The sequence below is a fragment of the Zeus faber genome (genome assembly GCF_960531495.2).
Source record: "Zeus faber genome assembly, chromosome: 18".
Classification (NCBI taxonomy): Eukaryota; Metazoa; Chordata; class Actinopteri; order Zeiformes; family Zeidae; genus Zeus; species Zeus faber.
The window spans coordinates 24,950,166-24,973,993 of NC_137210.1; the positions used below are offsets into that span (position 1 = coordinate 24,950,166).

General features: G+C 47.2%; 1 protein-coding gene across 3 annotated transcripts in view; it reads right to left on the reverse strand.

Annotated features, from left to right (window-relative positions):
• The window catches only part of adarb1b (adenosine deaminase RNA specific B1b), a gene marked incomplete at both ends in the record, with an annotated part of 44,816 nt that overhangs the window by 15,360 nt on the left and 5,628 nt on the right, over positions 1-23,828 (reverse strand). For all 3 annotated transcript variants that reach the window (XM_080019106.1, XM_080019107.1, XM_080019105.1), the window contains 2 exons: positions 3,831-4,759; positions 8,679-8,753. In XM_080019106.1, the coding sequence (XP_079875232.1) occupies positions 3,831-4,759; positions 8,679-8,753 (1,004 nt within the window). The remainder of the gene's footprint in view (positions 1-3,830; positions 4,760-8,678; positions 8,754-23,828) is intronic.

Genomic DNA, 23,828 nt, shown 5'->3' on the forward strand with positions numbered 1-23,828 from the left:
ACACGCACAAAGCGTGCACACACACACACACACACACACACACACACACACACACACACACACACACACACACAGCACAAAGCGTGCACACACATCCAAAGAAACACAAAGTTTTGTGAGTTTCATCAGAATCCAAACGGCGTCTGATGTCGTCCTCCATGTGGAGCCACCGCTCCCATTAAGATTCAAACAGGAGACGCGCGGCTTCACAAAAGCAACGAGTAAAAGTGGGTTGACCCTCTGAGGCGCGTCCACCCGCATCCCGCACTCTTTCAAGCGAGCCGACTTAAGTTTGACACGACGGGGGGGGGCATGCAGAACCTCCAGTAAACCTTGAATGAAGCGTGATCCATTCCTCGATGGCCGGCTCCTTCGCGCCGCCTGTGTAACCGTGGGTAAATATGGTGGAAACGATGACACGACCGAGAAAGGAGACGATGGCTGGAGGGACGCAGATTCTAAAGATTAGTCCGATATTACCTTCCGGCCAGTGTTGGCGATGTGGAACTCAAAATGACTGAGATGAGGACGAAGATTCTAAAACCCAGAAAAATATTTTTTTAAACAAAACATCCAAAACATAGGTCACAGTACGCAGTAGAGGCATTGCTCATCGCTGAGCCTGAAAAGTCCCCTACGAAGGGAGGACGACCTTGAGAACCGAGTGAGAGAACTGAACAGTTTGAATGCACGACACCGCTTGAGCCAGAGGTAAAACCATAACGTAGTTAAAGGATCAATCTGTGATATTTCATTTGCTCATGGCGCAAACTGACCACGGCACAGCAACGGGGGTTCTCAAATACTGAAGCAACGCCAGTCAGTCAACAGGCCGTCCGGCCCATACTGCTTGCATCTGGAGACTTCAATCTTTAATTTGCTGTAGCATGGCCAGGACGTTCAGGGACTAGACAACCTGCTACGAAACCTAAAAAAGCTGAGTTCTAGGGCAAACAGGTCAGTGGGAAACCACCGTCGCTCTGCAGCTCTTACCACGAGTCCTGAAGAAGCACAGGTCGAACGGTAGAGTTTTCAGCCTATGGAGGCCTGTGCCGACACTCTTCTGCCCTGTCTGTCTTCGTGTTGAGTCACTCTTCAAGAGCCTGTGCTACATGGTACGTACCCTAACCCTATAATATCATGGGACCAATTGATTCAAGGAAGACAGCCTGAACCGTGAAGTCACGCGTTGGAAAAAAACAGTGTTACACCTCTGCAGTCCCCCTGCCCCCATTAGTCCCATGCCAAATTGCGCCTGGCGGCACATAAATTAAATAAATATCATCCGACAGAGAATTAATAAAGCAATTAGTTGAGGCGCTATCGTCGAAACGGTGGCGCATGTCGAATAAATCAGATGACAACTAGAAAGAGTTACGTAAAGAGAGGAGAAAAAAAAAGGAGGCTTTTGTGAGGTGTCTGTTGACAGGGGCTCTCGCTGATTGCCTACGCGGGCTGCGTTATCTCGCTTCACACAGCGACACGTCTCTGACAATCACCTCTACTGTGCCGGCGAAAGCAACCACCTGCCTCTACCGCCGGTCCCCGTGAGCCCTCACTCGAACGAGGTTTTAATGAAAGGCTGCCAAAAGATCAGACCTGACAGCCCAGGCAGCTTGGACCTCTCTCAGGGACGCGAAGGACGGGTGTAGGAGAGGACGCCCGGCGACGGTGGAGCCACGCACCCCTGTCCAAAAGCATCTCCCGGGGTTTAGAACCGCACGATTTGTCGAAAAGCACGTAAAGTGAGTTGGGAAAACGGTGATAATGGCCTTTAAACAATTTCAGAGAAACTAAAGACTTGGCTGGAATAGTATCCGAAATGTAAATGTAGTGCTCCAGATTCAGCGGCTACGGTACCATTCATTTTTAATACGCAGCAGTATCAGCATGTGCCTGAGCCAATAAATAAAACTCAGAGGCTATAGTCTGATAAATTATATAGTTTGTTTGCAGGCAAAAAGGTTTATGTCAATGCCATTTGTTCAAAAACGCCCAAAAACGGAGGTGTTAAGATAATGACTTATCTCAATATGCGATCATAAAAGCATCATTAACAAAGTAGTTTATAGACCGCCGACAATCCTCCACACAATCAGGACTTAGTGAGCTCTAAAAGCAGAGTCCTCCCAGCTCTGATTTAATCTTCTGTCGTTCTTGGCTGTCATCTTAAATTTGAATGATTGTCTCGACGCTGGTGGCTGTTGAGAGAAGTGTTCCAGAGCTGGGTTCTTTATGGATGTAGAATTTGGTGATGAAAAAGAGTTATGAATGATCGACTCCATTGATTGACTTTAAGAACCAGCTGATACTATATTAGTCCGTTAGGAAGCACATGGAGAAGAGAAACAGTTCATTTTACTTACTCAGCCAATGTTTATACCGTCTTTAGAGGAAATAGAGGCCTATATATATTTAATGTGAGATTAACTTATTCATTATCTTTTTGCCTGTATTTTGCTTCCACTTTGACTATGACTTGTGCGGACAGTTATTTCGATACTGCACTATGACAAATCCTTTGCCTAAAACTTATTCACTTTGGTATTAATATTTAATGCACCTCTATACGTAATACTCCAAAGCACAACTGAATCTGAGAGAGCCTTGAATTAAAGTGTAACATTTATCCATAATATATGACGGAATAGTCACATCTTTGGGTTTGAACAGAGGGGGGCTCTTGGGTGTAGGACCAGAACCGTCACGGCCTTAAGTGCTGTCGTGGCTGAACTCACTTTTAAAAACCGGCGTACGACGGCGCCCCCAGTATAATAGGCTTGCTCTTGTGACACAACAAGGGCTTGACAGAGATTTTCAAATGACTTTCAACTGAACACTGCTTGGACAATCCATCTTTGTTTTACGGACCAAACAGCTCTGGGAACAGCAGAACTGGGGAGGTTCCCCCGAGGGCTAGAAACCTTTAGGGGCAATTTTTTGTTTTGGGTTGCATTGACAACGGCAATAGGAAGTGACGCCGACGGGACGTCAGCCGATGGGGTTTCAGCACGAGTTCCGTGTTGTATATTAAGTCTGTAAACTTCAGCTGATTTCACCCGATTAGACCACTAAAGTCTGTTTCTGACAAAATCTGAGGCGAGAAACAAGTGATCCAGTCGGTGAATCTTCACTCATATCTGATCTACAAGGTGTCATTTCAAAGTTTGTTAGGACTTTCGCGAAGGCAAGAGCTTGCACCGGGGCAGCGCACGCAGATTTATTTGTTTCATTCAATCAGTGGCGGAAAATAAAATAAATGAAATAAATGCATCTACAATATAAATACTATTTTTTACTGTTTTGGATTTTTATTAACGCCGAGGCTACGTGGGCTGGTCCCCGCCCAGAGCAATGCGACTCGACCGGGGTGGACGGTCCTCGGTGTGCCGTGGATGAGGGACCGTGCACTTACGTCTGGGCCAACCACCGTGCACTTATGTCACTGAAGGTTCCTCTTGTGCCGGTTAGTCCCTGCCCTGGAGCAGAAGCTCAGAAAATCCCTCAAAACTGCTTTCTAAGAACAACGATCATTGCAAGTTCCCGCAGTGTGGACACAAAAGAAGGGAGGGTTCCTCTAAAGGTTCTAACAACTATGAAAAGGTTCCTGTGGTGCGAAAATGCCTCACGAGACCTAACGTTACCCTTTTACCTTTAAAGCACAACTCAATAAATGGTACAGTTTTGTAGGATTTAGCATTCTAATGGATCTTAACCGTTAATTTTTTAAGGCTATAGTTAATGCTGGATGACGACAAATATCATAATAGTAATTAAAAAACCCAGACTTCCAAAATAATTTAATATCACACACACACACACACATTTACCTGGGGTAGGTGTAGCTGCAGTCCTTCTCTGGGAATGGGCTGGCGTGATGGCGTCTGGTCGAGCTGCATGTTGAAAAGCGCTGATAGCGCGGCCTGAGCAGCCCGGGCCTTGGCCAGCTTCTTGTTGCGCCCTGAGCCTTCGAACATCTGTGTATCCACGGTAACTGACATCACAAAATTCTTGGCGTGGCTCTCGCCGCTCTCTGACACAAAGTCATATTTGAGGCCCGGCCGGAGCTCGTTAAGAATCATGACGGGATTCTTCCCGCTAGAGGGGGAGCCGAAGGAGGACGGCGGGGCCAAGGGGGCCTGGACGAGGTTGCTTCCAGGCGGCACTGGGAGCGGGTACTCCCCTAGTGAGTTTAGGGAGTTGCTACCATTGGAGCTTAAGTAAGAGAAAGGCTCTTCCGGTGCAGCTGGCGTCTCAAAGCCATTGAACAGCATGTCAGGGAAGTCTGCCTGGTCTGATGTGAAGTCCGTGTTGACCGTCAGCGTGCGGCCCATTGCCAGGTGAGCCTCTGAGGCATTGGGGAACTGGACAAAGGAGCGCAGCGCCTTCTCTGCCGCGTTCAGTTTGGCCTTTTTCTTAGTGGGGCCCATGCCCTCAAACAACTGGCCATTGACCTCCACGGTCATGACAAACACCGGCGCATGGACTGGTCCGGTCTGAGACAGCAGCTTGTACTGCAGACCCGGTTTGATTTCGTTCAACTGCATCAAAGCGTTCTTGGGCAGGACTGGCCCGGGCGTTTTCTTACGCTTCTTGGGCCGGAACTTGGAGTGCGCATGACCATTGTTGCCCTCCTCCAGGGGGCGCTTGCGACCGCCCCCACCGCTTCCGTTGGGGAGCTGCTCGGCCACAGCCACCCCCTCTTTGGAGGACACGTTGTCCAGGTTGCGGTTTTCCTTAACCTCGGTGCTGCTTGAACCTGCGGTGCCCAGAAAGAGTAACTTACAACGCCTTCGTTGCAGGATCTTGTAAATGCAAAATTTATAGATTCCTTTATCACTCTTTGGAACTGAACCAATGATTTGTGTTCCTTTTTTCATAGGAAACTGAGATTTGATTTTGACACAAGACATAACCACAGCTTTATCAACTTTAAATCAAAAGATGAAAAGGAATATTCTTAAGGTACGAGATTGTCATATGATCATGATTGTTATGTTAAATAACAAGATAACATTTAGAGAGGGAACAAAACCTCAAGGTCGAGCTTAATAAAGAAGTTGCGCCGCAATTTTTTTTATCCAGTTTGGTAAGAAATTAATACTTATATATTGTACAATATTTTAAAACACTTTTAAATACATGATTGGGCATTTAAAAAAAAAAATCTGTACAGTACATAATGCTGTTATCTAAATTGTACAATCAATTTCTGCTTAAATGGAAAACGCAAAGACTGATCTTTGACAGGGGTTTCCTCACATGCGTTCATTAGTTTCCCTATTCTAGGGGTCAGTGGGAAATGGTGGATTAGAAAAATAACTTCAATACCGCGTATCTTGAAATATCCGCCCGTGAGCACACACACACACACACACACACACACACACACACACACACACACACACACACACACACACACACACACACACACACACACACACACACACACACACACACACACACACACACACACTTTTTCTTAATAACTATTGATAACCTAGATTTAACATGTAAGCATAGATTAGAAGTTACGTCCTGGAATATTGCAGGAAACACATATCACCAGGTCCAGTCAGCAAAGTGGATGGAATATTGGCAAAAATTTCCATTTATAACATCCTTCAGCAAAGGCTTGATAGGTTACTCCTTGCGGTACTCGGAAGGAAGAGAAGCCGCAGTGTGCATGATCGGGGGTTGAGGGAGAGGGTGGAGGGAGTGCAGGGGAGGAGTGCAGGGGTGGAGGAGGAGCTGAGGACCAGGCAAACAGGAGAAGAACACCAAAGACAAGAGGCGGAGGGAAGAGACACTCCTCCAAGTGCACCATCCTACAGGCTTTACACCGGTGACTGATCGGTGCAAGGTTCAAATGGGCTTGCGTTTAGAGGAGTCACTGTCCCATATTGAAACAAAAACAACAACAACAACAACAACAAAAAAATAACATTTTCAAATGCCTTTGAAGAGGGCCCGGGGCCCCTGAGACCGCCGGACACCCCCACCTCCTGCCTTCATCATCAAGCTCATGACATCGGACGTGGATCTAATAGTTTAAAGAATGCAATGACATGCAGCTACCGTCTGCATACTACTGCTGCCCTGCCCCAGGCAGAAGAACAGGAGAACACGCTACGGTCGTCGCTAAGATCAACAATCTCAAGTGCTCACCAGTCGTTACGAGCACAATACTCCTGACAAACATGCAATGAGTAGAGTTGTACGTGTAGGCATGCATTCTGCAGAGTAGCCTTAAACAGTTTTACGGAAAAGTCATGTTGATGGAAAGGAGGAAGAGTAAACTGCAGTCATGCACAAGAACAACTTCAAGTGAGTACTTTTACAATGAAGAAGGTGAGCGTTTAAGGAAAAGTAAGCAGGAAAACAAATAAAGAGCTGGTCAAACGTCTTTGTTATGGTATTTTACTGATGAGAAATAATGTCAATCATTCGACTGTCGACTGGTGGACATTTAAGCTCAAGTTGGGAAGAGCTCATCAGATAGCACTCTGAGCCAGGCTTTTACTGGAGCAGCGCCGTCTAAAAATTATTTGAAGCCGATCCAAAACCTATTTAAACCATACTCGCGACTAAAAGGAAAGCACGCCGTGCGCAAGTAGACGGTTACACAAAACAGACGGCGAGACACGGAGGCAAAGGAAACGCAAAGAAAGGCAAAGGGCCTTTTTCTTTTTTTGAATATATATGAAATCCAGAGTCATGAAACATATTCTGACCACATATCATAAAGCCCTTTAAATCAGCTCTAACGGTTTCATTTACATTTTGCTCGGTTTAAATTTGTGCAAGCTACAACACCATATGTTAAAGTATGGCACACGCTCATGAGCCAGTGTGGCCCCTGCTGGGAATCGTACCCCACTCTGTAACATACACCTTGCTGCCGCCCCACAGCGACGCCACGGCAGCAAGCCTCCATTTCACCATCTTAATTGGAGTATGGAGTCGAATGAGATGACGGCAGTTGCTGTCATTACCGTTTTTTGCAGTCAGCATCACTTTAGCTTCCCCCAAAAAGTTAGCTCTCCCATGCAATCTCATTTTTACAGTTGAAACTCCCTCTCGGGGGCTCCAAAACTTCCTTCTTCGGGCTAGCTTTCTCGGTTCGGGTTTTTTTTTCCAACTCGATTTGATTTATGTCACAACTTTAAAGCGCTTTAAGCGCATATAAAACAACAAGGGTTGTCACAAAAACGTCAGAGACTTAATATCATCGCGGCCCTCAGGTATTTGAAAAAATAAAGCAAAAAAAGGTCCCTTGGAAATCGGTGTCAGTTTGAAATGCGCTTTATCTTCAAATATTTTTTGGGCTGTCAGAATGTAAGAGAGAGACAGGAACAGGGCCTTTTCACCTCTGGGCTTCTCTGCCTGTGCACTCCTGCTTCTCTGCCTTGCCGACACCGAGCATGTGGCTCTACAATGGCAACTACTGCTTTTTAACGCTGAGCCTCGCTGGGTAAGTGGCTGCCATATTTGAATACGAGTTCGAGATGTCGGGGAGATTTAAGGAGAGGGAATGAATTGCACGTAACGCAGGCTTTTCCAGTTCCGTTAACTGGATTCTCTCCCGAAATTAAAGACAGATAAAATGGGAGTGGGAGGTATTTTCTAAAGGGACAAGCGGGAGCGGAGGGAATCGGTGAAATATGAAATATGACCGCCAGCTTTTCAGTTGAAATGATTGGGTTCGACCAAAAAGCTTCAGCACATCTTTCACTATAAGGGTGCACGCACGGGCATCTGTCTGTGTGAAAGAGAGTGTGTGTGTGTGTGTGTGTGTGTGTGTGTGTGTGTGTGTGTGTGTGTGTGTGTGTGTAGGGGGATTCAGCTGAGGACTTTTTAAGACCTTTTTAACAAAATGTGAGATGTTTTTCCTTTAGGTCGGAACACTTTCCATTCGGTCAGATAGCAAAGTTAGCAAAGTTGAACAGGAACCGGAATAATTTAACCAGGACTTTGCCACAGACCTTGGGACAGGTAAGAACAATCATATTCTTGGATTCGTCTCTACAGGTAAGAATGAAGTGACGCTATAACAGTGACGTGTGGCAGGTGAGTATACAGGTAAGTATCAGCTTCACTGGTAGGATTAGGGTTTAATTTTGACTCTGATGCAGAAAAACTTAACTGATTTTGACTAAATACATGAGTGAACCAGGCAAAATGTTTTGGACTATTTAAAGACTTTCAAGGCCTAGTATTTGTAAAACTGAATTTAAGACATTTTATGACTCTCTAAGGATTCGTGGGCCAGTTTGCCTGGGCTGACTGAAAGCTTTTATTCATTTTATTTTTATTTCCACATTTTAACAGTGCAAACAGCTTGATTTAATAAAGGATTTTATAGCTGTGTTAAGAAAATACACTTTTTTTAAAGTATAAAACATGAGAGTTATGGTGGGGGGGTGGAGACTGACAGGTGAACAGACAAAGACAGACAGGAAAGACCTGACAGACAGAGACTCAACCGGGCGGCTGAAAAGACAGACAAGGCAAGACAAACGGACAGAAAAAAATAAAAATAGACAGGCAGACAGACAGGTGACAGGCCTGCTGACACACAGGGAAGCAGAGAGACGGACAACCAGCCAGCCAGCCAGCCAGCCAGCCAGCCAGACAGACGGGTGGAGATACAGGTAGAAGACACAGGTCAAACTCACTCATGTTCTCTTCCTCATCCACCTCCATGGTGAAGGTCTTGCTCTGTCCCGGGAGCGACCGGGCTCCCACCCCACCTGAGAACACAGGAAACACCGGGAAATCAGACGGAGAAGCCCTGGGAGCCGGAGCTCCAGGACGCACCAGCTGACGGAGCTCAAACTGTGGACCCCTGAGGCTCCGCAGGTGGGCCTCCAAATCATTGGCATAAGCAAACATATACGATTTTAATGTATGATAAAAAAATATATATATAACATAGAACAAAACTGATTTCACAGTGTTCTCCAAAACGCTTCAAAACGTATTTTATTAAATGTTTGATCACATTTTACTTTCAACTTATGAGATGTATCACTGCCGTAATAAACCAGTGAATAGGAGGTTATGGAACCTGCTCCTTCTCTGCGTTGTGCTCCTTTGATGTTTCGTTGCAAAAAGCTCGCTGGGAGTCGCCAGTGTAGGCGTGCGCGCGCCATTTTAACACGGTGATCGTTTCCATCTTCAGGCGCGGTGTGCACGTGGACACGTGCGCACGCTCACAAAAGCGCACGCATGCATGAACGCGTGAGTGCGCCCAAAAACTCAGAAGAGAAAGATGACAGTTCGATCAATCCTGGCTTGATAGGCTTTAAATAAGTGCGTGCACGCAGGCCCACGTGCACGTGGCAAACAGCCGTGTAAATATTCATGTCTGGTGAGGACCCGAGGGGAGGGAGGAGGCCACGACTGACAGGACGGAATGGCGGATGCAGTCTATTGTGGCTGAAATATCCCTGTGATTAGAGCCAGTCCCTCCACAGCACAACACACACAAAAATTAACACATAATAACTCACAATCATTTTTTTTTTTTTAGCGCTACCTATAGTTTACAAATGAGATAAAAATAAGATATTTACACACAAGAGAAATAATTAGTAATGTGGATGTTACAACCAGGCATTGCTTAGGACAGCTAGAAGTCTCCAAAGTCCAGATCACTGTGTGACTGTACTGCGACGCAGCCTTAAAAATGTGACTATATGGCGTGGTTACGATAACCAGATAATCCCAGACGATACCTGGTCTCATATCGGTATCGATATTGTAACGATATAGGGCCCAGCCCGCGCAGAAACACTTATTATATGGCGGTTCCACACACGCACACACACGCACGCACGCACACGACACGCACTTTCAATAAGGCGATGACATTTTTAACTGACTTAATGTCCTGTATTTGCATCAGCGCTTGGTCGTCAATTAGGCCTCTTATGCCGTCCTCATCGTCAGGTTATCAACTCCATATCAGCGCCGCAGACGTACATCTGCACGGAACGACTTTTGGTCGGCATCCTGCTCCCTCTTGTGCATTTTTATCCAAGTAATACATATTTCAACAGCTGGAGATGAATTAATCTAGCACCATTTGCATTTCTGTTTGCGATCTGTGCAAATAGGTTCCATTCGGCTCACCTTCCATTGGCTGAGAGAGTGAGAGAGAGCGAGAGAGGGAGAGAGAGAGAGAGAGGGAAGTAGAGAGGGAGAGAGAGGGAGAGACAGAGGGAGAGCGAGAGAGTGAGAGGGAGGGAGAGAGAGAGGGAGAGAGAGAAGGAGAGGGGGAGGGAGAGGGAGAGGGAGAGACAGAGGGAGAGCGAGAGAGTGAGAGGGAGGGAGCGACAGGGAAAGAGAGAGAGAGGGAGAGAGATGAGGGAGAGAGGGAGAGAGAGGAAGAGGGAGAGAGAGGAAGAGACAGAGGGGAAGGGAGAGAGAGGCAGAGAGGAAGAGGGAGAGAGGGAGAGAGAGAGAGGAAGAGGGAGAGGGAGAGGGAGAGCGAGAGTGAGAGGGAGAGAGAGAGGGAGAGAGACAGAGAGAGAGGCAGAGAGGGAGAGAGCGAGAGGGAGAGAGAGAGGAAGAGACAGAGGGGAAGGGAGAGAGAGGCAGAGAGGAAGAGGGAGAGGGAGAGAGAGAGAGAGAGTGAGCATTAATGATGGCATTATGATATGAAACAGATTGTACCGATTCCACTTCTCTCCACCTCCATTCCTCAGCAAGACACCTTCTTAAGCCAAACTAAATGGGATAATTAATCTAGCCTAATGGTGGGTGACAGCAAATATGCTGGCACAATTATCACCCAATTAAAGATTCATATTCCATCCCATAATTGAAAATGAAAAGGTGGGGTGTGTGCGTGGGAAGGGGTCCAGCGGAGGGGCGGCGGCGAGACGAGGGTGATTCTTCAAGTCAGACTTGATCCAGGTGTGCAGTTTGTACCGCTACGCCCACTGGTGGAGCCTGGCGGTGAGACGCCGCCACCACCCCTCACGAGCCTCTTCCCCCACGCTGACCTCGCAGGTCGCCCTCCTAACGGCGCCCTTCGATGACCAATCCACTCAAAGGCTCCGAGACCCCAAGATACACAACTCACAGCGAATCGCAAAGAGACGGAGCCGGCGGCGAAGGCTATGGTCTCGACCGGCGGCGCCGCCGCCACATGGGGGGCCGGGCCCCGCGAGGTGGCGCCGTCACGCAGACCTTCTTGCAGCTGCATCCACTGAACCAGACGCACAGCGAGAACCTCGGCTTTTGCTCGACATCGGCACCGATTGGTATTTTAAGGTGCAAACAGACCTCACCGCGTGAACCCGTCATTCTTTGGCGTCAAGCAACCGTCGGGTGGTTGGATATGGGGCCCCTTGCTTTGTGGGTAATGTGGAGCCCTGTGTGCAGCCACCGGCAATGACACTTAGTTAAGGCATCCTGCAGTTTTTAGGACCCACGGTGATGTGATGAGATGAGCAGCACGGATATAACAGCCTTTTGTTTTTCTAACAGCTGCCGTCATCAGTGCTTGACTGAGGCAGCTGACCGGACATCAGACATAAAACCAAATCTTTGTTGCTCCGCCATCTTTTTGTGGGCGTGGCCTGGAGCCCTGTGAAAGCCCCCGAAAATACGCCGCCGCAAACGGTGGCCGGGATGCCAACGCCCCGCCCCTCACGACAGATGACCACCGTGGCCGGAGCTAAACCGGGATGGATGGACGCGCCACCCACGTCGCCTACTTCCACCGCGTGATGAAGCACGGTGTTGTTTGCGTGTCTCACCTTGAGGAAGGGGGCGGGGCAGCGAGGACACGGGGGCTTTTATAATTTCAGATAAATCATAGATTCTCGAGTTCCTCTATTGGAGCGAAGCTGTCGGGAGCCGTTTTCAAGTTCACACTGAACATTTTTTTTGGAGGGAGAACCACGTCCTAAAAACAGACTCTAAGGGATGTCAAACACATTTAGAGGGAACGTTTACCGTGAGCAAATAGGTGTTTGGTCTTGTCCAATTGTCGCTTAGGGGGCTTGTAATACAAGCCTGCATCTGAAGTCTTTTCATTTTGTGTAATTTCTACTGGCTAGTTTTAAATAATTCAAAGAGACTGATGATTTTACAGCCAATACCTTGACTAGATATTAGTCCAGTTACTCGTGAATCGACAAATTGATTGCGTACAAAGATCGGAAATGTTCAAAATGCACAAAAAACGTGCACTTTCAAGCGCATTTATACTTATCTCCTGGTTGGTATTCCTTCACCCCGCTGTTATAGTGTAGAACCCTGCATACAATACCAACACGCCTGTCAGTTTTGATTTTCCTATAAGGCCGCCTTGGCCATGAATATCTAAATATCTGGGAGATTATGTCCAATCAGGGAGGGAGCTCAGCAGGAGATACAGGAAAAATAAATAAAAATCTGCCTGGCCGGTGTCTGTGTCCGTTTCTGAGAGATTTTTGTTTCCATAAGAATTTCTTGCAACTTTACAAGATCTGAATGTCATTTTCATTTTATTTGAAAAGAATAAATACATGCTTGTTGTATATACTATGTGAACTACAGTACATGCCGCCTACACCAGTCAAAGCTTTTAAAATAACAGCATTTACAAAATATGCAGCCATCTGTAGATATTCTTCTCTCTGGATATTTCTATTCTCTCTCTGTGTACATGCATATTTGTGTTTTTTTTTTACTTCACTTAGGCCCCTATATCTAAATCCTACCAGTAGTTAGAAATTCAAGAGGGTAATCGGATTTCTGACTTTTAGAAAATGCTGCAATTAGTCAGATAATTTTGTGCGCCGACGGGAATAATTTATATGCCCGACTAGAAAAAAACCCCCAAAAAAACATTTTGTCCTTAAGATTGTCCTTTGTGTGTTAGCTTGGGTTTACACCCTAGGGTATCATTCAACCTATTGTAATTAAATTTTGAAATAGTCACCTAGAATTAAACGTTTTCACTCTCATAGATTTTTTTTCCAGGCAGCGGGAGCCCTTAAAAAGGTATACGTGACCTTGCTGCATATTATTTTCCATACTTGTATGTTCGGTAAAAGCTATGTGTATTGCCATTCCAATGATTTCAGATTTCTAAGAATTTTGGGCAAAATAAAATAAAAAAGTGTAAGAGGGATATTGAAAGTCCAAGTGGGGATCTTGATCGTGAATCGTAATGACCCTCCACAGGAGCCGAGGATTAGAAGTGGCTGAAATGGCAGCCTGGCCCCGAGCTGCCAACCATCCACCTGCACCCACAGAAATGAGACGGCGTCACCGAGTTGTGTTAGCGCCCCGTTGGAGGTAATTCCGACTGGATAATGAGGGAGATGTGGAGGGCGGAGGACGTGGGGGCGGAGGGGCGGGTAAAAGCCGAAAGATGAAAAAGCTCAAATTCAATCTCGACGTAGAGAGGGTCTGAGGGAAAATGAGGTGGTTTTGATTTGTCTCTCCCATCCTTGGCGATAGAGGAGCGCCGCCGCCGCAGAGGGAGCCGGGGCGTCCACCCGCCCCCCAAAAAAAAAAAAAAAAAAAAAAAAAGTGGGGGGCGGAGGCGGAGAGAGGGGGAGGGAGCCAGGAATGGGAAAAGGTGGAGGTAGATAGAAAAACGCAATTCTATTCCAAGTAAAAAGAGAATCATTATCTCCTCTAAAACAGAAGGCGCTAGAGAGGTCTGCCCTTGACAGACCGCAGGGGAGTAAACTGCCTCCAACTGTCTGAGACAGACTCAACTCTGAAGGCCACGGCGGGAAAGTGTCTGCTGTCAAACCCCAAAAATCCAAGATGGCTGGAAGTAGGAGAAAGAATGAATACGACCCGACGACGAGCACGAGATGTTTTCCTGGGGCTCAGTACGTACACGTACGGTGTAAGTACTGTACATGCACGCCGGTGCTTTCCTTGTTCCTAAGGAGCGGTGTTTCAAAACCGACCTGGAACGACCTACACCTCTGATGGAGACTTAAACACCGCCCGAGAGGATTGCTGCTCTTGCCCATGAATCCGCACAGTTGCATCGCTGCTGAAACTCCAGTTTTGGAAGCTTGCATAGCAGCTATTCTTAAAAAGCCTCACTGTTCTAGTTGTATAAAACTCATCAAACCCAACTTCCAACTTTTGGGAAAACTCTGGTGTATATTTTAGCTCTGCAGGTGAAACACCCCCGAAAAGACACAAGCCAATATATGGCCATGTCATTTGTAATTGGTCCAAATGACATGGCAATTGGCCCAGTGACAGTATAATGGATTATAATTGGTCGGCTGACAAGAATGATGGCTTGGATCACGGTGATTGTAAACTTGGGTTTAAGAGCATTCTACGGTGCAGACTCCTGGCTTCTCCCCTGGAGGGCCGGGCGGCTCTTCTTGATATCAGAGGCCGAGAAGAAGCCACGTTCGAGACGCTTGATCTCCTTCACCTTTTCATCTAGGTCACCTTTCAATCCAAGAACCTTGAACAAACTGTCCTACAACACAACATCCGCAAAATAAGCTCCTACCGACTGCGAGTTTGAAAGGAAACGCTTGGTTTGCCGATGCCAATTTCTGCCTTGAATGAAGTTATACTGCATGTAAACATACACTCACAAGGCAGAAAAACCTGAAACCATTTCCATCCTAAATCTTAATCGAAGTCACTTGGTGCCTTATTTTCCCGGCGCGAGGCATCATCGCTTGTGGCATCACGCTGGAACGGCGAGGAACCCTGAGCCCCCCGACATCGCTGTGCTGACGAGGGCGCCGACTGTACAAGTTTGGGGGTATCGATCCGTTCAATGCCGCCTCTGACAGCTCTATATTACAATGGCCCATTCGGTTATCAGTCATCAGTCCCTGCTTCCCCGGGGAACACAAACGGAGGAGACTCCGGCGTGTGGGAGGACACTGATTTCGCCCCCTCACCGGGGACCACCACGAGAAAAAAATCGAGGACCTTGTTCGAGCCCCGATTTAGCGACCGCCAAACCGCTCTTGAGAATCCCTCTGGGTAAACAAATGGAGGATATATAAAGTCGTTTACAAATTTTGAAAAAAGCCACGCGGCTGAATATTTTTTAACAGTGCCGTGTTGAAGGCTCGTAGATGTAAAAAGTTGAGTGATTTATGACTCGGCTCCGTCTTTGAGAGCGGCTCCCGCTTAGCTTCCCCCGCTGTCGCAGGCTGACACCGGGAGATGAGCGGAGCACGCACCGGTGCACGGCTGCAGCCTGGGACCTGCTTTATCTCCGCGCTCGCACCCTTGTTTTCCCCGCACCGCGTTTGAAGGGAAACCCGGCAGCGGAGATTTGAACGGTGCGCGGAGACGCCGATACGACGTCTAAAAGCGCGACGCTCCGAGACCCGGATCCAAGGGACTGAAACAGCTGAGGTCTGCTTATTCATTTGTTTGTGTGAACGGCGCATTCGGGAGCAGACGGCAAGAGTACCAGAACGACTAAAACACCACAGAATAAAACCAAGGAAGGTAGAAGAAATGGAAGCAAAACAAAGTGATGCCCCCCCCCCAACCTATTTAAAAGAGCGTAGGAAGACGCTGGAGGGCTGGATAGGAACACAACTGTAAGAACGGTTTGTTTTCGTTTGATTTATGTATGTTGCAGTCCATTATTTATTGGTAGCGACCTCTCGTCTTCTCGGAATGAGAGCCATAATGTTGGACGCTTGGGTGCACAGTAATAGATGTTTCCAATGTTTAAAAGGGGGGAAAAAAAATAAAATAAAATAAAAATAAAAAAAGGATTCTCGGACATGGGAGATGTAACAAATGAATTTCCCCAACGGATTCGGCGTCGACACAACCCGTACACGGTGTCGGGTGTAGTATAAAATGGAATCGGCTTATGAAACCATACAGGTGGAGCTAGTTTGACCATCTGACCGGGTGTAGGAAGGTGATGTACAAACACAGATAACGCACGGGTGATTTTGAGTGCTGTGTCCTTGTCGGTACACTGTATATAAAATGACCTGGCGTGTAGCACATTATAATGAATTCCTCCGCACCGGCTTCCCCATCCCCGGCCCCGGGACTACCTGCTTGGCTAACCGTCAGTTAAGCTTCCTGCCGCGGTCTCGCGGGCTCTCTGGGGCGGCGTGGCCGGCGGCGGCGCCGTGCCGTGCCTCGCTGTGTAATGGACCAACACAGAGACCCGGCGAGCGGTTAGAGGGAATAATGGCCACTGTCTGTCGCACACCCGCTATGACTGGAGCTCATGGCGCACAGCACATTCAAAGTCACATTCCTCAAAATTTATGATGGGCTGGAGTCATCTGCATTATGTTGCAAGTCGAGACGGAGGGGACGAGTGGAGCGGTCGGGGAGCAGAAACAAACAAAAGACAGGGGAATCTAATTTGTCGAATTGCTTCTCATTTAGCTGTACACGCACATTAATAACAGATCCCCAACGCAACCCGTTTCCAGTGGTTGGCTCTCAGGCTTTCCAAGGAGTAGGGAACGGTTGGAACCGGCAACTCTCCTGTGACCGGCTCGCTTCTCTAACTGGTACTCCTCTCGTGTGGATGGCAAGCCAACAATGGAAAAGCCATAAAGGAAACTAACACACACACCGATCAGCCACGACATTCGCCGTGAATGATATTGAATAATGCCAGCCCCTTCCATTCCTCTCATAGTTTATCCCCATTCTTCTTTTTGTACATGACGGTCATTCCAGGGAGGCTGACGCTGCTGTTCTGACCCAAAACACAGTTTTAAAATTGTCATTTGACCGTCTCCAAACCCGAGCTCACGTCGCTGTTTCAAACTTGCACAAAATTTGTCGGCCGAGCATCCAGGTACGGAAGCCCAACATCCAAACGTAAACGTATTGGACTCAAACCTCCTGAAAAACATTATTTTGTCTGAGCAGGGAGCAGTAAGCTGTGGTCAGGGAGATGGAGTGGGTTGGGGGGGGAAATAGGAAAATCTGTTTTTTTTTTTTTTTTATTGTGTTCCAGACTTTAATATCTGACAGTCGGTCGTCCATCACTCCTCCTGCTGATGGTGAGAGAAGGGGGAAGGCAGCGAGAGCGGCGGCAGAGAGTATCAATATGAATTTTTTATTTGATGGGTTTTATGGGAGATTGCATTTCGAAGGGGCAGGCGAGGCCAAGGTTCAAGCTGGAGTGGGAGAGTGGCCAAGTAATAATGGCCACACGTGCACACCCATGAAGACGCGCATGTGCACACATACACAAGCAAACATGAGCGAGTGCATCTCGCTGACGTTCCTGCAGTTTGCAATATAAGAGCTGTGAGTCCAATGAAACTTAACTCTTCCCGAACTTCATTATATACCATTTATTTGTTCCCTGATTTGACGCTCACTCTTTCATCTACACACTCATCCTTTCTTTGTGACCATGAATACAAACGTTACCGTCGTATTCACAGCTTCCTCGCACGCACGCACTTCTTCAAATGGTTTTGGGTGCAGTCATAAATCATCATGAACCCCTCCGGCACCGGCTGGACTGGGGGCCGGGGGCCCGGGGTCCCGGGGGCCGGAGGGTGCTCGGGCGACGGCGTTGGAGGACGGGAGGAAGGCTCGGTGGGGCCGGAGAGGAGGAGCTACGTGATGCCCGTACTGTAGTGATTCTCCACCTTTCTACATAACAAGTATGCTCAATTTGACAGGCGTTAGGGCAATGACCTTACCTCTGGGACGCCAACCCGAGGAGATTTTCTGAGAAATTAGATATGATTTGGTCCAAGCTTCCATACAGGCATAGCAGTGAAACTCTGATCAAAATAGTGTTGACGCTCGGGACGTAACGTTATACCGTTTTAGGGTATACCGCAGTATCAAGCGACCGCGTTTCTGAGCCTTTCCATGTAATACAGCGCCCACGGTAAAAATTGATGTGGCAGAATTTAAGATACGTCTTCAATTCACCTCACCTTACATTGGCGCTGTGCGGTGGCAGATGTTGTAGCGATCCATCCAACGAGTCGTCTCACGAGCGCCGCGCTCTGCCATCTTTATTTAGGCGGCAGAACTGCTTTACACCGATACTTTACGACACGGTGCTTTAAGTGACTTGCGCGCATGGAAGCGAGTGTAAACAGACGAAGGAAGCTGACGAAAGAACGCGGCGCTTCGGGAAATGACTCGTTGGATGGATTGATTCAGCATTTGGTCGTCTGCTACAGCGCAGCGGCAACACAAAGTGAATTGAAGTTCACATCTTCAGTTTTGCAAATAGGTCCGATTTTGATCAACTGTACATGTCGCCGATTTTGCCTCTCCTCTGGCAATGTCAAAGCCCCGACAAACGTCTTCCCGCGCTGCGCCGCGTCAGAGGCTTCACCATGTGTTTCTCCTTTTTAATATCAACTATTTATTAATTGAACATACAGAAAATTATACCGTGAAACATCGCATATATTTAAACCGTGGTATTTTGGTAGATACCGTACCGTAGGGTGAAATTTCATACGGTTAAATTCCTAGTTAAAGCTTAACTATCAATACTTTTTCTGGGGACCCCTTGGATCCTTTTGAAGGACCCCGCACTGGGCCTCAGGCTAAACAACTGCCATCCAACATTTAAAAGGCAGGAAGCAGAATAAACTGATACCACCGATGTGGTTGAAATGCTGCAATTCTTTGAAACAAACTCATCAATGATCGCCAGTTTGGCAATAGTTTGCCAAACTCCTGTCTCCAACTGGTCCAAATTTCACATGGTTTGTTGCGTCATGGTTCATTTTTCTGACTGAACAGTGACTGACTGACTGAAATGTTCGCCGGTGGTTCTTTTTCTCCGCTCTGCTCACTGCAGTAAAGAAGACAGCGAAAGGGAAAGAAGCAAAGAGAAGACCATGGGAAGACTGAGGGCGAAAACAGACAGAACATGGCCTGAAAGTCCCGCATGAAGCAACAGTGAAGTGGAAAACAAAGAGTCCAGGAGAGCAGTGGAGAGAGGAGGTGTGGACGGACAAAACACAAGAAGTTATGAAACAAGAGGAAAGGAATTGAAAGGAAAAGGGGGCGGACGGAGACAAATGGCCAGAGGAAATGGCCGGTGTTGAGAGTAGGTCCATCAGACAGCCCTCTCAGCTGCTCTAACGCAGACCGATCGGCCGGCCCGCCGTGGCTACCAACTCCAATCCATCCCATCCCAATCTTATTCCTCTCTTATCCCCCAAAATGACATTTCAAGCCTCCCTAATTCATCAGTTGAGGTATACGCCACATACCTGGCACGGGTACACATCCAGGAAAATAGCTTGTCATTTCTAGAGGTCTGAAGTGGACAAATGCACACGCTGAAAGTGGAAAAAAAACATATATATATTTCCTGTTTTCTTTTTCTGACTACTTACTATGAGGAGGGGGGTGGCAGACACCAGAATGTAAATCTTATAATCACACATTATCTGCCAATCAAGGCCAATCACCGCGATTTGGGTCGGATCAAAGTGAAAGGAAAAGAAACAAACAAAAACTGGCTAAAGCTTTTCTGAATCCGGATGGGAAGGCAGGTAAACAGGTCGCACGGGGGACGATGTGGATATGATGTGCGAGGCCCGACAAGGCGCAGGCGGACACGACGCAGCGGCTGACAAGGGTTGCACACTCACCATGTATGTGATTGGATAAGTGAGAGCCACTGTCGCCGTCCTAACACCCTATTACTCTCTCCAATCAAGCGCTGGCAGTCCAGTGATTACCTCCAGGAAGCGCAGGAGCAGGAATTTTAATAGAAATGGAATTGGCTTTTTTTTTGTCAAGTCAGAACACCCCCTCTCTCGCTCTTTCTGCCACGATTCTTGTCGCCGTGTCTGCCAGGCAGTGACCGGGGACTCGTGGTAATGGGGTACACATGTGGGTCGCTCGGGGCCTAATGGAGAAGGGTCCTGGCAGAAAAAGGGGGCTGTCTGTCGCTTTGCCCGATTAAAACTGATAGGCCACGGTTAGGGGTGGCTGAGTGCAGCTACCCGACATGGCCCTCCCTGGTCTTATCGAATACACACGCACAGACAGACACACACACACACACACACACACACACACCTCCAGAGTCCATTATTCAATTTGGCCCTTCTAATGACCAGTGAATTAGGCTGCCAGAAGCGATTTGCCTTTCTGAGTCCAATTGCCGGGCTAACACGCTTTCTTCCACTCTGCGTATTAAGGTACAGCTCTTTGGAGCCTGACAGACCATTCAACCTCTCCCAATCAACTCTACAGTGCAGCTACGGGGAAGAGCTTCATTATGGCGTGAGGCAGGAGGGGGATCTCCATAAATAGAGGCCATTGAAGCCTACAGATCATTAGTTACAAGTATCCATATATTGATAAGGGTAAGGTTGGGTAAAGCATGGCTCTCCTTTCATCTCGAGTCTCAACCATTAGCCGACCTCAAATCCCTTCACATTAAGTAGAGGTCTGACACTCGCTTAATGCAGGTCAGATAATTAGAACAGATCAATTTGGTCCTTAAACCGTAAGAAATGCTATCGGGTATTTATAGGAGCACGGGGGAAAAAAATAATTTCCTTTAAGTTTGGGCATGTACCTCTACGGTCATCGTCAGGATGCGTCACAGGTGTCCATGCGCCTGTGCGGTGATGGTACACCTGCCTTGCTGGAAGCGGCAAACCCGTGGCACCTGGTTCTACTTGGCAGCTCTTTGACGGCTGCTATTCCGAGTGACATTCCAGTTTAGCGTCCACGGGCCCCATTAGGGATGATGATGGATCACCTACGTAATCCATCGCTGGAATCTGTCGCCTGAAGACTATTGTCACCAGCCAGTCGACAATCCTAGTTCACAATGTGGTGTGCTCTCTCGCAATAGTCAGAAAAAGCAGATTTTGCGGCTTGTTGCTCAGCTTGACATTTCTTCAAGCGAGTATAAATAAATTTGCACCTCTATAATCACCCGAGAGCACACATATTGATATCTGTCAGGACTTGTGAAGAAAGCTGTAGAGTATATTCCAAAAGCCTCGAAGTGTCTGGGACAATGAGACTCATAGAGTTTGCTGCTTCTGCTGAGTTATACATTTAACGATGGAAACATACTGTTACCTACGCACAGTCACAAAAAACAAGCACCAAACCAACTGTATTAAGAGGAAAGATTTAAGTAAAATGTTCAGCCGGCCCATTTTAAACTTTGTCTCGTACGTTGGTGAACGTTGAGTGGGTGAAGGAGGGATCCCGGCCCGGGAGGAAGTGACGGAGAAGGCGAAGCAAGTCAGCGAGTCCTTGCGAAGCACGGTGGTTGTTTGGTTCCACGTGGGGAAACAGCAAAATAAAAGAACCTACATCTAAAATGAAAACACAGCTTTGGGACACCGATCGCCAGTCCGCTGCCACAGGAAATGCATCTGAAGAGGGTTCCCTAACAACGAGGGGGCGCCGACACCGGGAAAAGAGTCTCCCATACGCCACATTTCAGTGCAAATGATGTCAATATGCAATTTCAATGTGTACATTAATAAAATAATAATAGGGCCTTATCATGTACACCGATGTTATGTTTATTATACGTGTAATTCACGTGCGGCTCGCTTCGTGCGTGCAGCGCTTGTCAATTAAATGTATATTTTAAAAGCTGGATATTAGGTCCTTTATATATCTGTGATGTGGCACAGTGTTAACATGTTTGTTATAACACTCTCTCAGAACTGGAACTTAACTTTCTGATGCCAAAAAAACCTATATATAAAAATTAACAATCATTCGTGCGACGATGATTGGACTAATGGCTTGAACTGACGACTAAGAGTCAATGAGTAAAATCTTCAGTTTAGCATCCCTGTTTGCGAGTATCCCAAATCTCCAATAACTTGCACCGTGCAGAAAGAAAGGCAGATTTAACTTCGAGGTCTGAGAGTCTTCAGCGGCACAGCGAGGGACCTCGATTCTTTTTTCTTTTTATAGATTCCCTGGGTCGAGGTAGAAGATTTAATAATAATAAAACGCCTCAACTTCAGTGTTTTCCAAACCTCTTCAAGGTTGTTGGGTGGCCCCCTTTCCCCTTTTTACAGGGAACTGTAAAATCTATGTGACAGCTCTGATTTATTACAGCGCAGCGCCAAGCGCCTCTAGTGGCTACAGTATGTGTGTGTGTGTGTGTGTGTGTGTGTGTGTGTGTGTGTGTGTGCGTGTGTGTGTCCAGGTCCACTAGGACCACCGCTAGAAGTACTTGTGGACTATGCTCAGTAACCTGTTTGTATGCAAGAATCTCCCATGACACACACACACACACACACACACACACACACACACACACACACACACACACACACACACACACACACACACACACACACACACACACACACACACACACACACACACACACACTCACACTATACAATAAAATCTAGTGTCAAACCTTTGGAGAAGGCCGACACTAAAGGACCTTGAAACTAAAGTCTGTATCTGTTGTCCAAAGAACTTTGTGTGTGTGATATAAAGTGTGGGCTACATTAAAATAAATAAATAAATAAATAAATAAAAATAAAAAAGGTTTGTCTATGAGAGAGAGAGAGACAGAGAGAGAGACAGACAGACAGACAGAGACAGCGCCCGAGGATCCATCCTCTTTAACCTCCCTTTGAAATGCCCCTGGTTGACCAGACAAAAGGTGCTTTCGTCGGCGCCGTGCCCCTGCCGTGTGTGTCCACCCCTTTAAACCCAGCGTCCTCCATCCCTTCCCCCTGTCTTCTCCGCTCTCCATCCTCTCCTCTTCCTTTAACTGCTCGTTCCTGATCCCCCCCCGTCATTCCATCGACTCCTCTCCTCTCCGCTCTGCTCCTCCTGCGGCTCATGCCCGGATGCACAACGTGTTCCAAACCAACAGCGTTTGTCACATTCAAGACGCTCTGGGACGCTCCTCAGCCCCCAACAAGGAAAGACGCCCTACGTGGGTGTGTGTCTGTGTGTGTGTGTGCGCGTCTGTGTTACTGAGTGTAGGAAAAGTTCATCAACGCTATTGTGACTTGATGCTTGTTCTTTGATGAGTACTTGCAGATTTAAAAACAGAACGTCACGATCTGGGTCCCGAGAGCAGAATTCAGAGGTTTCAATTCTGTTGGTCACCGGAGCGGTTGTTAAACTTCCCTGAAATGAACCACGGTATGTCACCGTTTGATTTTGATTACGATTTCGATATTGGTGAAATCCTGACATTTCATAATGTCATGTATACATGATGACAATTGTCAGATCCTTCAGAGGATCAGGCGAGGAATATCTCACGTGTCTCATTCTCTCCGATACACAAATGAAATATTTCTAATAATTTAAGCAGGGGATGGTGGCATGACTCAAAACAAATTGTCAATATAACAATTTTGAAATCGATTGAGGAATTTAAACATTGGAATTGAATAGTATTGGAATATGGATTTTTTTTTTAACCCAGCCCTGAGTGATTTCGGGCACTTTTTTTGTCTGTGCTGTGATTGGTGCAACTGCATTCATGTAAACAGGGCGTCGCTGTGAGAGCATGCGTGCTCAACGAAACCAGCCTGTACAAATAGAGGTTGAATTGAAAGAAATGATCAAAAAATGAAAATTAAAAAATGTGCACTGTGTATTTATATAGTGTATACAGTACCTGTGTGAGTGTGTGTGTATGGGGGGAGGGAGGCAGCTTGCCATCTCGCAGCTGAATTTCACACCTCGTGGTTCTGCTATTGTCGGACGGAGAGGCTGGCTTGATGGACAGCCGGGAGAGGACAGGTTGGAAAGTGTCCGCCAGATAAGAGGGGCCTTGACAGCGGGCAGAAAGTGTTCATATAGCGTAAGAAGACGGAGGACGCAGGAGGTGGGAGGCAGGGGGGGGGGGGGGGGGGGTGGAGGAG